A 16,745-nucleotide genomic window follows, 5' to 3' on the forward strand; every position below is an offset into this window, starting at 1 on the left:
TTGATGATCAGTGAAAGTTTAAGGACGAAGCGTTAGATCGGGTAGAAAAAATAAGATACGATTACACAGTTATGAGTATGACATCACCAGCACCTACTAATTTGTTTAATGCATCGATCCTGGTCGACGGAGAGACCGGAAAAAGTAACGAATAATAAAAATTCCAATAATAATAATAAAATTAGTGCTACTTGATATTACTTCCATACAGCAACTATATATTAATCGTTATTATGACTTTTGCTATTTGTTATTATTACAATATATAACGGAACCATAAATAACCACAGTACCACTAATAATATCGTTCGTATAAAGAAGATCACCAATATAATGGCACAAAAATATCCATAATTAGTATATAAAGACGCTAAAATGCAGCGAAGGCTGTTCAAACCATAGGGTTTTCTACAAAGCATACAAACGATGTGTTGTATCAGTATTTCTACGACAATAACTTGCACACACACACATACACACACACACGTATATATACATATGTGTGTATATATATATATTTGGGCACAACAGCTACACAAAACCCGAAATAATTTAGCATGAATCAGAACAGCATACGGATTATCACAGTTGTAAACCTCATACACTTTTCTTCCCTACAGTAAATACAATGCATAGAACCTATAGAGTACGCAGTATTCTCATAAAAAAACAAACCACAATTTACACTGTTGTAAGCTACAGCTGTTGGGATACAAACAGTGCGCCAAAGTTGGCTTGAAGAAGCAATCAATTTAAAGAAAATCGTTTTTCATTAATAATCAAAACACCAGCACAAACAATTGCGTAAAGAGAAAAAAATGGCGGACTACTATTTTGTTTTTGAAGGCCATAACGCACAGCAAATGATGACCATGTACTGTTGTTATGGTGTGAAGGTATCATGAGTACCGGCTCCGGATATCGCTGTAGGTAGACCCGAAATGTCTAGATCAACTTCAAACGAGGACTCATGTATCTAAATGGATTAAAAAAACAAAGTAGGCACAAAACAAGCATGGTATAGGCCAAGGACAGATTAACCAAAATCGTTACATGACTTTTCAAGTAAATGAGAGATGTAGATGAGAAGAGATAGATTCGCATTTTTCAGCAGTCGAAGAAATGAAGGTATTACCACTTGCACACTAACGTACGTGTATAAAAATAATATTTGTGAAAACGTTAAGCAGGAGAAGAGTACTAGACCATTTTGCGTCATAACCATTTGTGATTTTCTATTTTTCTATTCAAAATTCAACAGTGAATTTGTTAGCTATAATTACACGTAAACAAAACAACGTAGATTAGTGTTTTACTTAGCTTATCCCTTGCGTAGATATCTCTTCTTGCAAAACACAAGACTAACACGAAACATTGGCACTTCATCTGTCGACGGAAGAAAATAGTTTTCTTAATTCTCGAAGTAGATTAACTGTAAGTAGAACACAAGAACAGATAAACTCTTACTTGAAGATAATTAGCTAGTATACGCCTTCTCACAGATGGACTCGTACGAACATTCGCATGCCTGCATCTAGGCAAAGATAAAGGTAGACTTCGAGCTCGTTTAATCTAGAGCTATGTCAGCTTACAGGCCACATGTTATAACCAATGTAGAGCATAGTCGACCCAACTGATTTGAGTGTATGTGTATATTCGGAAGCAGCATCTGTCAATTAGGCAGCGTCCATAATAAACAAAGACGAAAGAAAACCTCAAGCGGATTAGGCAGGTTCAAAAGAATAGCCATATAGTAACTAGAATTACACAATCAATCTGAACACAGACGATGATCGTACACATACACGTGCATACATAGATCTACATAAAAACAGATAAACAGGAACCACTCAATGTGTATATATATATATATATATACCATAGATATGGCTACACTTCGGTTATTTTGTAAGATTACAACTAGTAACATTCTAATAATAACAGATAGGACTACGCTTGTCGACCTTACCAATATTACTTTCATTACAGATTATTATACACATATTATCGCCTATTCAAAGAATATGAACGGACAAAAAATCCTTATTACGGAGGAAAAGAACAGCGACAAGAGCAATATTTATAGGTTCTTATGTGAACAATTTTTTGGTAAAAACACGGACGATGGCATATATATATATATATATATATATATATATATATATATGGCGACTCTAATTCAGTTTGTCGATAGAAGCTGATATCTGTCAAAACATAAATTGTTCAATTTGTTGCTGAGATAGACATTTCAAAGTGAAAATGGCAGTGTTAGGAGATTACAAACAAGAAACAGTGTTTTGAGTCTGCAAGAAAAACCTGACGACATATATATATATATATATATATATATATAAAAGGAGGTAGATGAAGCAGAATTCGTATAGACGTAAGACAGAAGTGATAGAGAATCTTCAGACATAAATAGTTATGTTGCGGAGCAATGCAGAAATGTGGAAGGACCGGCTCGCTTGTTATTAATTGTTCCTTTAACCCCTGAGCAGTTTTCATTTTCCACTACAGCTGTCTGTTTGTTCTGTCTTTGTACGTAAAACTAAAATTCAAATAGAGCCCGCGGATTTTTAAAATTTATCACGGTTTATGGTGTGTTCGTAAGCGGAGTGTCTTGTAGTAATTTGTGAGAAAAAAAGTTCAATTGTTTAGCTTTTTAAGTGAATGCTTTTATGCAACAGAGTCGAGGTGCAGTACAATACACAAGAAACTCGGCGGTACAAGATGTTTTGATGTATTTCTGCTCATGCGATTAACCAAATTTGGCCATTTCGATCGCGCGCGCTCGGACTTTTTTCTATATTTAACTTCACGAACGTTGATCTTATGGTCGAGGTTGCTTTATGTCAGTGGAGACAACGTATTTACGGTGAGGTCCCGAAGCAGCTCCCAAATGGTTCATGTATTAGGTAATGACAGATTAGCAAATAACTTGATGAAGATGTTCGTGTAATAATTAAACGAAGGATACGGCCGGTGGCAACGAACCCTCGCGATGCAGAGAAAGAGAGGACGATCCGTGATAATAAATGAAAACATATATATATATATATGAATGCACAAGCATGAATAGAATAGATCAAATCTGCCAATGACATCGGCTAAGTATATCAATCGAACTAACAAGCCGTTCGGTTCGCAACTCTTCGGAAACCTGTGTACGTATGAGCCGAGCAGTTGCAAGCTATGGTAATGGCCAATCGATAACATTTCCTTTCCGCAGACGTGTTTCGCTACGGAAGACGTGAAATAGCCTCTTCGACTTCCTGCTAAGCTAGTTTCTAACAGAGAAGCACCAAGAGTGAGTTCATCTCTAGTTGAACCGTTTCTTAGTATTCCGCTGTCCACTGGTTGCATAATGGCGACGGCGCTGCAGGCCCGGTCTGCAAGTACCGCTGCCATCATTCAACCTTCCCTATTTCGTTTCGTGCCTATCTAACGTTTTGATTGCCAGCTAAAGCCACACGCGTCGCATGGCTAGGACCATCTTCATCCTGTACCATTCAGGTCTTCTTTCTCTGGCTTGCAATTTTTGTATAAGTAAAACATGGCGGCAAAACGCTACGAAAGGGTACGATATGATTACGGAAAAGCATGCGCTTTATGGAGGAGCCGCGGCTACGGTTATTATATATATACACGTTAGTAACATAATTTCACTATGCCTTCGTTTGTATCCGTGTATCATTCGCTTATTATAGCTCACTGGGGCCATTTCCACATAGAGAAATATATATATATATACGCCAAAAGATTATATGAATATTGGGTATTTTTAAACAAACGAATGTTATTGTAAGATTGTTTTTTGCAACACATATCCCATTTTAGCGGTTCGATTTCACAATTCATAGCTATAATAGCAATTACTATTACCACTGTGGTCAACATTGTAGTCTGCTATGGCTAGAGTACAGTGTTAATTTGGGTTATGCTTTTGAACCTTTTCGATTTTTTTTTGTGTCACACGCGCATCTACTGTTAATTTGCCTGATCTGATTGCTCTGAATGTAATTTGTTGCATTTCTTGTGCTCTGGTTTTGAGACCTAGCGTTAACTATTTTACGATTGCCGCTTACGTTTTGGTCGGCATCAACGAATTCAGCTTATGAAAATGCACAATAATAAATCTGCTTCCAACTCAGTAATGAGAAAGCTGCCTGTTTTTCTTAGCCGCTATATAAACGAGATAGCATTGTATAGAAAGGTAAAAACATCTTGCGATCATTTGTTTGTCTCGTTCATTATAATCAGTCTCCTCTTTTCGTTCGTCTCGTCGGACCTGTCATTTATTGCTTTGTATTTATATATGATAATTTTATCATCGTTAATTCTGTTTCGTGAGTAAATACAGTATTTCTCAAATATATTACTAAGTTACATACACATTTATTTCTAATTTAACTTATTCTATATTCTAAATTAGAACGAAAAATCTGTTTTATCTAGATAGAAAGAATAGTCCATGATCATCATCATCATCATCATCGTCAGATAGAATGCCTGGTTCAATAATTAATTGAGGAAATGGCTGATGACTGATCAGTAACTGATTAGTAATCTTATTACATTTTTGGCTGACACCTTGCTGGCAGCTTTCTGAGCAGCTGACACAGTGAACGCGTATTACATATGAGCTGAATTATTCGACATCTGATCATTTCAATAAATAATGCTTTCTTTGTGAGTTAAGCTATTAATTCAGCTCATATTTAATACTATATATATATATATATATATATAGATCTTGCATTGAAAGAGACGTAGTGTTGCATAGTACCGTTGGTTTTGAGATTGTTGATTGATGATACCTTGATACTACTCAAATGCGACCTCTGCAAATAACACGTTTTCTGCTAGGCCCTTATGTCCACAGGATTGTAGCTCTATTCTCTATGATTTTCTTTTTCTACGCGGCACTCGAGCTGGTAAAGGATCGAGTAGAAGTCCACTTCGGGCCAGTGAATAGCTACCGTGCCACAGACGAAACCAGCCATGGGGGCGGAAGTTTTCGCCTTATGGTTGAATCAGAAACTTCCACTTTTCAACAACGAATAGTCAAACCTTGCTCCACTATTTCGTTCGTTTCAACTTCCGCATCGTAGTTCAATACGTAACTGCCCAGCTGCTTCGACTATCTTACTTATTCTCGATGCACTTCAATGTTCTACTATTATAATGAGCCTTTCGAGTTTATAGGATTCTACAGGTTATAGTATACTACGTATGATGTTCCCACAGGTATATGAAGCATCAGAAAGTATCTCTCTCTCTCTGTCTTCCAGTCAATATGTCAATTATCTAAGGTCGAAAATGGTTTTAAATAATACATATTTGTTTAAGTTGATGACAAAAATGGACGACAATTCAGCCAGTTCTGTAACAGATGCAACGGCTTGAACGTACGCACAAAAGCCGCCTACCCGACTATGACCTATACGACTATTCAGAACAACGTAAATATTCTAGCAAGTGTTTTGTAAGAGTGCCTTTTTAAATTTAGTGCGCAATTATTTATCATGTCCGTTTCATAGCTTAAGCTCGTTCAAAGGACCATAATGTAGTTATATCCGTAGATGCCTGCGCTAATCTCCTTTGTGTACAGCCTCATAGACAGCTTATTTATCTTTACAGCCGGCACCAGAAAACAGATCATTTGGTACCTTTAACTTTGTTATTTGCGACTCCTCAAATGAGCCATGTAACATACCTTGTGCAATTTAAGGCATGATCCCCCTGAAGTCAGCTTCCCTGTCGTTTGTATTATGGCCATGTCCGTGCTCTTAAATCCCATAAAACACTGATTCAAGATTCGTATGCCTGCTAGTAAACTCCGACAAGATATACTGCGTAAATAATTAACGAGCATTTTTTCAAGCGCATCTTCCTCTATTTTCTAGTTTTCCGTTCAATCACGAAAGTATCGTGTTTACTCTAAAGCCGCCAAAATTATTTCCCTTTTCTTTCTAATACTTTCGTATTCCGGGCGTTCCGTCAAAATTAGAGACATTCAGAGTCTTTACGAATGATTCAAATGTTTATAAGTAACTTACCGGAATCCGTTTGTGTATACGTATGGTTTAAAATTCGTCCTTGCGTCTGCGCCTCTGTACAACGTCTATTAACCTGCCTCCTATTCTCTTATAAATTAATCGAATTTTACACACTCTCATACGCAGAAATGTCTCTATATATATATATATATATATATATAGAGTATCTAAAGGTGCGCTCGCTGTAATAAAGGTTATTACTGCGCATTCCGTATACGTATGTAAGGCGTTCCTACTGATCTGTCTTCAAAAATTCGGCATGAATATCTACTCATTTACTTTAAATATTTTTCACAGGATATAGCCTAGTTGTTTTTTTGCTAACGGATTGAAGTACATGTATCTCCGTTTCCATGTTCTTATAGAATTACGATAAGTTAGTACTAATTAAACAGGGTACAAAATGAAAAAAGTTGAGTAATTACCTAAAAAATAATAATTGAAAGATCCCTAACCATCATAAAACTAGATAAGAAGCGGACAGGTATGAGCGGAAATCAAGAGTATTCGAAATAGGACTATTCTAGCATCAAACAGCAGGTATTATCGTGGAATGGACGAAACCGCCGAATGAGGCTCAGACCTGGCGCGCCCAAGTCTAAGTGAACAAATCAATGCTTCGTTCCTGCTTACATCTCATCTGACCATCAAACACTCACATGATAGGCTTGAGCATGTTCGAAAGAAAAATGGCTGAGCGCTAAGTATATACGTATCCAAGCGTGGTTTACCAATGCACTGGCTAAGGCTACACTAAATAACTGCCTTCAAGGCGCCCGTTCTTTCATTAAGAGTGAATTTGCTTTTCCATAGAGGTTGGTGCATTTCGCAGTGTTGAGCAGACTCGTATGTTCGATCAGCGACCTGCTGCTAACGTAGTTCTCTGTAGCTATAGTGCTAGTAGTCATGATAGAAGCTTATGCGAACTCATTTCTTCTATTCACCTTTGACACCGCCTTGAACTATTTTCATTGCCCGCTCTTTTTCATCCCGAATCAATTCTATACCCACACGCATTGTTGTTCATTCAACTCTTCGCCCACACTTCGGACATATATCATTTGGGATCCCCGTCGAAATTCTTCAACTGGCTGCTATTTTTCTTTGTTCAAAATACCTATTTTTCTACATTATTTGCCATTCCTTTCAATTTCATCTATCCGTTCTATCAATGATCATCCTCTAACAATGTACTTTGCCTATAATGAATATTTTACTTTTTATCTGCGAATTTCGTTCATAAACATTTACCTAATATTAACGTGGGATACGCTTCTTCGTCACCGTATACCCATGAACATTACTATGAGAAAAATATCGAGAAGATCTTGTTTCTATAGATAAATCTTCTTTGATTATATTTTTTCACACTTCGTATTTTTTACTTTTCCTCTTCAAGGTTAGTTTATTTTTAATTTTTAATTAGTTTTTTTTTGTTACATTTAGTAAGCAGTATTTTCGATGTTTGTTTAATTTGTAAAATCCATATTGAATTGAAATCATCGAAATATGTTTCTATTACACTATCAGGTCGATCTTTGCGTATAGCATGATTCATCATTACTTAATACCGCCAAAGAGCCACTGTACTTTTACACGAATGAACCGTTAACCGAATAATAAAAAAATGTACCCAATACGCTGCTACGAAGATAAAATCATAAAAAGAATATCATATTTTCATTTGAAATTTCGAAACTTTGGCGAAAAATGTTTGCTTTTAGTATTTATTGAACAACGAAGACGGAATCAAATAGGATACGAGTTAAAGACGCAAACGAAAGAGTTATAAAACTTCTAGAATGAATTTCAAAAAGCCATTTTGTATACGAGAAGTCAAAAAGCAATGGGGATAATCTTTCAGAGTCTTGGAAGACTTGATCTGGACTGTCAGCCGATCAGTTTCTAAATGTAATTATTGGCACACCGCTTTAGAGGCACTTTCAGTTTCTGAATTTCGCCGCACTAGTTACTACTAATGACTGTAGCTCGTCCGATTTCTGCCTTAATAATGATTTAATGACAGTTCGTTGGCTGCAACTTGGTTCTATTCAGGTGTGAAATTTCTGAGTACTTACTGTTTACCTCATAAACAAAAACTGTCTCTGCCCTTCCACCATTTTGCCCCTTATTACTGTCTGTTCTTTAAAACGAATAACTCAATGTCTGTGTTCGGCAAAGAATCGCTGATAACGATGTTATCAATCGATCATTACATGTTGACAAATAGATATGAATACGGCGTACGGACTGTTTATGAGATCTCTTTAAACTCGAATGATTCAAAAATATATGACAACAGATGGCTAACTTTAGGCGATTACATCCGTAAAAGTACTATTTGATATTCTGTGCTCAGAGACGGTATAGAAAACGCCGTTAAAAAGTCTGAGCTTCATATATGTATAGAGTCACATATGTACGTACGTAACTATTAGCAGCATTCATCCGTCTCATTGATAAAGTACCTTCATTCAAAGCTGTACTATGATCCGTACTCATTGCATAGAGACGCATAAGAAACGCTACTATAATCGAAACAGTAATTCACATTATTTATAAAAACGACGAAATAATTAGCAGAGAGCATATTTATCAAGACACGCGACATATGCGATTGCCAGTAGCTACGTCATTGAGCAAACATGTAACTGCCCGTGTTTTTTTTCTATAATTTTTTATTCTCGTATGTTTAATTTTTGTCTATACCACGTACTGTGATATGTGCATTCGTATCCTTTCCATGTCCATATCCTTTACATCGACGATTTTGCCGTATGGTTAGTATTTGATAAGATGACCAGATATTTACTTAACTGCAACACAGCTAAACGCGGCCAATAATCATATACAGACATTTAACCTTTGAAAATTTTCAGAAGCTCGAGCTACTCAGTCATGTAATCATTCCCCTTTCATCATTATCCTTTTCTATCTTGACTCATTTATCCTAACCATCCCATAACCCAAATGCCCACTACCTTCTCATAGGCGACTTCGAACGAGTCGAGAATCAGCGCAGCTAACCAACGTGCCCAGAAACTGCTCAAGGACTAAATACCCGGGGGCGTTGATACCTTCTGACGATTCACAGCAACAACAAGATGCGCCGGATCACGTCATCTGTACGCCATCCACCATGTCATCATCTCGTATACGACTCAACAGGGAAACAGCGGTTCGAGCAAGCGCCCCAGACCTTAGTTATCGTGAGCAAATAAAAGGAATACGCAATATTACCGAAGGAAACGAAATAATAGAAAGCATCAAAAATTATTACGGCATCAGAAAATAATCGATACAACGTTTGCAGATCAAATGCGGCTTGAGCATTCGAATTCAAGTATACGCACCACTTCCGGATAGTCAAAATAACGATGGCGAACGACATGTACATGGCGTCATGTAAACGTCGACGCGAATGCTAATTATCTATCCCCATTGGCTTTGATAAAAATACGCCGATAAACAATTTTACAACCTGACTTCGAGGCCACTGGTCTTTAACCTTGTCAAACATTAACCGTCGTTACGACTGTTCAGGAGAGCATAAAACTCTGTTAAGTTTTAATACTTGTGAACAGAACAGCAATTAAAGAAGGACTTTTCGAGACGGAATATGGAACCACTTTCTCCTAACAATACTATAAAATCCTGTTAGCCAATTCATAACAGATGAGCCTTCAAATAAAAAATAGCAAACATGTCAGAAGGGGCGCTTTCGACTAGCAGATATAACGAACGTATACAGTGGTCAGAGACACACAAAAGCGCCTTTCAAATTAAACTTGGAAAGCGCCACTAATTACATTAAGAACTTCAACTTCACCGACTACTCATTGCTGTTTATTGTAGTTGGATAAAAATTGCTATGTAGACACAGTTACACACGTGTTCACGCATAAACATACTTACACATACATTTGAACACAGGCGAAATGACCTCAGATCCCTCGGGATAGGAAGTTGTTCTTGAAATTTTTGAACACAACTCTCCATATGTGGACAACTTCATTTTGGTTCATATACAGGTCAAGTGAAATTAGAGTAATCTATAGAAAAAGTCATCTCGATACACTTTTAATCAGCTTCGTCTGTCTTTGCCGATCGCGAAATCAGCACACGCTGATACATTACGATCACTCAAGTTATCGAGACAAAAAGACATGCGATTTAATGTACAACACCTTATTTGTGTAAATGACCCCCGACCTACTAAAATAAGTGTGTCTATCTCTCTCGTCGTATATGACAACCATGAATATATAAAAAAAAAGTGATATATATTTAAAAAAAAAGCTCAATTATGTTAATGACTAGTTCGATGTCGACATCAATAGTGTTTAAAGAGAGACATACATTCAAAGCAATTGGTTACTACGTGAACGCACTGATGTTAGTCTACGCATTCAGTGAAAATACAGATTCAATAATAATCGTGATAATAGTAGTAATGATGATCATAAACAGAAGATAAACAAACATACGATATGCATAAATATATTGATGTACAAGAGCGTATTAAAAGGCTGTAGGTGTTAGTTGATCGTTTACGTGAGGGAACGTACCCACTTCCACTCTACGATTGATTCTTTAACTAACATGAACCACACACCTAGCATCAATCACTCTGTTTTCGCTTATTCTTCCTTTCATAGGAAAACATTTCACACAAAGCCAGACAAATACATTACGGGAATGCATTACGAACCTAATAGTTAATGCAAAAGCCTACATCTATTGGTGTGGTAGTGGCACCTTTTCGTCGGCTATGGCTTCCATTATTTCCTACGATTATGACAGAGGTCAGATGGACATACGAACTTTTCGTAGGACGGGATAGTCTTCTACCGACGGATCGGGAGAAGGTGACTTGCGCAAACGCGTTTTGCGCGATTCTCCCGATTTTCATTTTTACGGATCAATTTTTCGTCAGCAGCCGCAATTCATATATACAAGCAGCCAGCCACCGGCTTAGCTTACCAGCCTAAAAGCCACTTAGCTCTCCGTCAAACAAAAAAGAATAACGCAGAAGAGTCTTCCAGCAGCAGATGCAGGACATTCAACTCCAATCCAATTTTTTGGGGAGGAAAGCAGCTCATTCTTTTGGTGCTGCGCCTACTAACTTAAGTGCTACTTCCACTACTGCTATCTAACCAACTAAGGAACTATATATCTACAAGAAACTACTACAAATCACCACGCGTCGCTTACGCCAAACTTAGGCCAAGGCAAGGTTTAGACAAAAGAACCTACGACTGATCGTCTTCAGTTGTGTCGAATGGTAGGCTACCGGCACAGGCAACGACCCAGAGGAACCAGTGCGGACGTATAGTTGGTTGTATGAACGGAGGGAAAAATATTGTTACCATAGGATACGGGCGGCATTGCCGGAGGACCTACCGCTAGCAGGCTCATTGAATGAAGACATCGTCATAATAATGATAATAACGTTATAACTAATAGTAATAACTGTACTGAAATTAATAGTATTAAGTTATTATTATTTGTCATTTTGGCTATGTGGTTGTTACTATCCTAGTCACTTTTTTCGGGGCAAGAGAGTAATAGATTTTTGTTACTGAGCGGGTATTATCCACTTTATTAGTCATATCTTTTCTCCGCGTTCTTTAATTCTGGCGCCTTCCTTTATCTAGGCTATCGAACAAACTCGCAGCAGCTGTGACATGACAACCATCGTTTGCCAGCTAATAAAGGTTACCAGTTATCATATAATAGCAATAATGATAAAAACAATATATCAATAAACTAGCAGCCGAAGCGCACGACTAGTCAAGCCGACTGACAGCAGTAGCAATAAGCAAATACGCTACTGAATGGACTGGCCGTGGAGAGGGATCAAAGTCGACCATCCGTTAATTCGATGTGGGCATGCAACATACTCATCAATTTTCGATTGATGGCCATTCTGAACGCACATCATACAGCCAGAAAATCAGTCGACCAACGCTTTTTTAAATAACATCTTCGGATCAAATCAATCAATCAAGCTCTTGTACTAATAAACTATCTTCTATGTCATCGCCGTTTTTGTCAGTAGAGTCGCTCCAGAAGGTTCGCTCACGAGTTCTTCCACAGCTATCGTCGCCAGAAGGTAGAATAGAAAGTACTTCGATAGCCTCGGCGAATAACAATAAGTGAGATGTTCTCGTTGTGGGAACCACGTCCTAGATCCATGCAGCCTTCATCTGCTTGAAGCGTAGAACTAAAAATGCCACAGAGCAATAATAATAATAATACTGTACTATTTATACACAGCTAAGTCAACTCGACGACTAGTCTATACCTTCACAACAGGACTTAACAGGACACTTTAGATACAGAATTCAATTGAACTTACACAACAAGCAAGCAAGCCAATAAGCAACAAGAGACAAACGACACTTTTTGTGACCAAGTACGAGTTTCCCATGCCAGCCAAACATCAGCATTAGCAGACGACAGTTCTGCTAACAACAACGACTAACAGTATTTACAATCATTACGTTCAATGACGTAACTAAAGTTACCAACGATGCTGAAATCCTCCTCAGCGTTTTTTCGTTCCTAAAAACAAATTCGAAGAAACAAACGAATATGCTTGAACAGTAAGAGCAGAGACAATAAGATTGTACGACTGGCTTCCACAGAATCTGTGCTCAATAACAAGCAAACAAGTCCATTTGGACATTAACAAACAACTACTGAAATACTATTCGACGTAGGTTGGGACTATAGAGCACTCTCACTACGAAACAACGATAAATATGCAAGCGAAAGAAAACTATAAATATAAAAAAAAGCGACTATGGCGTCTACAAAAAAACCGACAAAACTAAGCAGCAGCTTTAGTGCATGCGTACGTATGTAAGCTGTTTGCTATAACCGGAAGGACGCGTAAGAAAAACATTAAAAATGATGGGACAGCAAAGCATTGATACTTGCGAGGCGAATAGGCATGCGCTATCCATAAATTAATCCATACTGTTAAGAATGAGATGAACAATGGCTAAGCATAGCACGAATCCGTTGATTCGCGACTTGCCAACGTGGACCACTGATCGAATCAATTAATAACGGTCACCGATCGATTCACATTTGTGATATAAATGTAAGTGGGGCCTGAACAGCTAACTGTAAGTACAGATTAGCTAGTAGCTGGCTTGTTACCATGAGATAGCGCGGCGCAAAAACTGTGAGTACCGATATCAATACATGTAGATTTAGTCGGGCCACCTAGCGGGCGGTGGTGAGTTCCAGGAAAGCAGTCATGAAGAGTAACCATCAAATCTGCCATGATATCGACCAGCATTACCATAATGCTTAGCGTTCACAATTGCACTATCGAAGCAAACACAATACACGGATGGTACGTTCCGGTTAAGCAGAAAGACAAAAGGGAAGAGCCAACTTGACCTTTCTCCTACTACTCATTTCTAACTGACAGGCTCATAGATGACCTTTAACTACTGCTTGACATGACTAACTCGAAGAAGCCAAACCGTGTTCAATTTCAACAATTCTCTTCCTAATGCCAATTTAATAAATGGCGAAATACGGAAATCCAAGTACAGCAACGACAGGAGTAATGAAATCATCATACAGTTCTAAAGTAACTATGAAGCGTTCATTTGTTTCGTGTCTACGGGTAAAATGAAATCGGCCCCAACTACACAGGGAACAATTGTGCAGCCAGCTAAAGATCGCTCTGACCCAAATACACGTGAAAGCAACTAACTGAGAATCCTAGACGAGAATCGGACTCTGGAGTTTTCGACCTTACCTTCCTCAAGTATAACAGGTTCAACCATGTGCAATATAAGAAAGGCAAGAACAGCCTAAGTACGGCTCAAGGATATTCATCAAAATTCCACTGCCTACTTATCTATCAATATAATTAAAGCAGATAAGGTTTATCCACTGTGGACGGAACCCGATGCCTGTGCCCAATACAACGACGGACAAAAAGTGCTGACTTGGGCGTCTGCCATGTGATGGCTGACAGTGGCCTTCGTTCAGAATGGCGAACATTGGAATGGATAAAATGACTTCTCCTAACAATGAATACAACCTGAAAGAAGGGTGTGATCGCAAATAAGAACCCAGCATATTAGAAAGCTAAAAAAAGACATCTCATGACGTAATAATTTTTAACGTCGATGAGACATGCCAAATACTCTACAACATCTAGTATAACACTGTTCTCAACATCTAACCAAATCCTCATCTGTCCTAATTTAATTTTCATGAACCGCCAGCTCAGCTGTATGATATCAGACACAATGGTTACTTCACCGGTGAGTAACATTGAATTTACACCTAAAAATTCTGTGTAGGTGATGCTTCTGGGTAGCTTGATGATCCAATTTTCTTGGGCATTACGACACCCGTATATTACTTAAACAGGATAAAATAGGATACTTAAACGGAACGACTTTTAGCATAAACTGAATGCGTTATATGCGCTATGTGCAAACACGTTTTAAACAGATCAACGATTGTACGAATACCGTTTTTAACAACAGCTTGTGACGCAGACTCAAACAATTTTAAACTTTTGTGTTTATGGTAGTTAGTGTACTGCTGCAAAAGGTGAGATATTTAGAAGTTATCAGCGAAAACAGTTCTGGACGCGGTTTCAAACCAAACGTGAATAGGCGTCTCGTCGTCTGCAGTAGCCAAAAAGTGACCTTGATTTCGATGGGTATTTTAGCCATTACCAATGTGCGAAGTAAAAAAAATCCTACCGCTTTACTCCTATCCTATAACCCATGAGTTAGTCCCCGTTACGTAACTAAAGAAAACAAAACAATGGGCTCTTTTGCTGTACAGATACAGGTTTAGACTTGTAATGATTTAAGTCGGCTTGGACTATTGTCTAGGGCAAGCCGCGAACAACGAACACGATGACCACTCTATAACGGGTTTGGATTCTTGACCGGATATATCGAAGTTTGTGTTCCGTGGCAACTGAACATTACATTAAAGGAAGTGCAAAAACAGATTTTCAAAGAAAGACAGGTAATGTACACAAAAAGGTAAAATCCAGAAGTGCAGATATCGCCGCGCGCGGGAACACAAACACTTCATGCTTTACGTATTTGCCTCATGCCGACCTTGCAACAATTCACTATAGATAGAATATATATGTACTTGTACTCAATACCAATTATACAATACTTTAACTAACAACATCCACCATTTAGAGGTATTCTCTATGCCGTCATCAACGTCATCATGGAGGAAAGAAGCGTCTGAAGAGTTTGTCATGTTCCTACGTGTGAGGCAGACACTCCCGATTATGCATCTAGCCATCGTCATGGCGCGTAACGTGGCATTTGATATAGCAGCTTTGCTGCAGACGACGAGGTTTTCACAGTAGCTCTTGGTGCCACAGTCACCAGAAGTGCTCTCAATAAGCTTAAACTAGGCTTTTTACGAAGCCAGCTGAGATCTCAGATGGGAGCAAATATTGTCCAAGCAAATTACGTCATCCATCGACAAGGGATCGATAGTGGCAGGTATTGATGAAATCTGGGAACTTATAGTTACGTACGGGCGTCACAGCCTGCTATCAAAGCGAAGATGTCATGATTTACCATTGTAGTAGAGGACATTTAGGTGCGCCTGCTCTTAATCCAATGATGTTAACGTTTTTTCACATTTATTAAAGAGCACTGGGCGTTGGGCGAAAAGGGATAAAGACATGGAGAGTGTGTAGAGTTTAGCAGGATGATTAGGCTACTCTACACAATGATCGGGTGACAATGCCCCATCCAGTGCGCACACCCAAACGTTGATGAGGCGCTACCAAGAGATTACAACGTAAACACGCATCTCTAGATGATATGTACAGGAGAAAACGGTAAACTTGCGGGAAAAAATCTCCGGTATAAATCATCCGTTTATTTAACGGTCTCATGATACGTTCACGACGAACTCTCAAGCGAGTGCCTCTTTACATTCTGTTCATATTCTCAGTAAATAATATACCACTTCTACCACTACAACTACTATTAATTATAATATTATTATTACTACTAAAAGAATTACTACAAACAGATAGAATTGACGTTGTGATCTGCCGATCACGAGGTACTGTGTTAGTTACTGTAGCATTAAACCGCTATTTAGTATACACGTGTCTACAGTGCTCTGAGAATCGTGCTGCTCAGTTTTTAAGTTCGTGACAAGTAAATCATAGAATTTATGTTAATACCAAACTATCGATGTAATGACAGAGTAAAATAGAGTCCCTCTAGATTATAATTTGTTATCGTTATAAAGTGAAAAAAAAAACGAAACATGAAGATCAGTACGTGTAAAATTCGTCATACTCTGTTCCATATGTATATTGTAAATGCGAGCTATGGCTAGATTTCGGCGTTTTCCATCTCCGAAAGTTAATAAAATTATAAATAAATATGTAGAAAGAACAAAGGTTAAAATCGAATGAACACGATTATTATAATTAATATATGACATAACATATATATATAAAGATGGCAGTGATGGTAATTACAGCGAAACTACACTGACACAATTACATAATTGATTACGTTAGTATCGTTATTAATACTGTTAAGTAAGAGAACATATTACAATAAGGCTAATAACAATATTCTCACAAAGAACAACGATAAGAACATGCCTTTAGTCTAGTTGTTACGATAATACTCTAAT

General features: G+C 37.9%; 1 protein-coding gene across 1 annotated transcript in view; it reads left to right on the forward strand.

The window, feature by feature from the left end:
• Snap25 (Synaptosomal-associated protein 25kDa) overlaps positions 1-16,405 on the forward strand; it is a 287,198-nt gene extending 270,793 nt beyond the window's left edge. The window contains exon 7 of the mRNA XM_022797714.2: positions 9,054-16,405. Within this exon, the coding sequence (XP_022653449.1) occupies positions 9,054-9,119 (66 nt within the window). The 3' untranslated portion in view covers positions 9,120-16,405. The remainder of the gene's footprint in view (positions 1-9,053) is intronic.
• The last annotated feature ends 340 nt before the right edge of the window (positions 16,406-16,745 follow it).

Source organism: Varroa destructor, unplaced genomic scaffold, assembly GCF_002443255.2.
Source record: "Varroa destructor unplaced genomic scaffold, Vdes_3.0 BEIS01000003.1, whole genome shotgun sequence".
NCBI lineage: Eukaryota > Metazoa > Arthropoda > Arachnida > Mesostigmata > Varroidae > Varroa > Varroa destructor.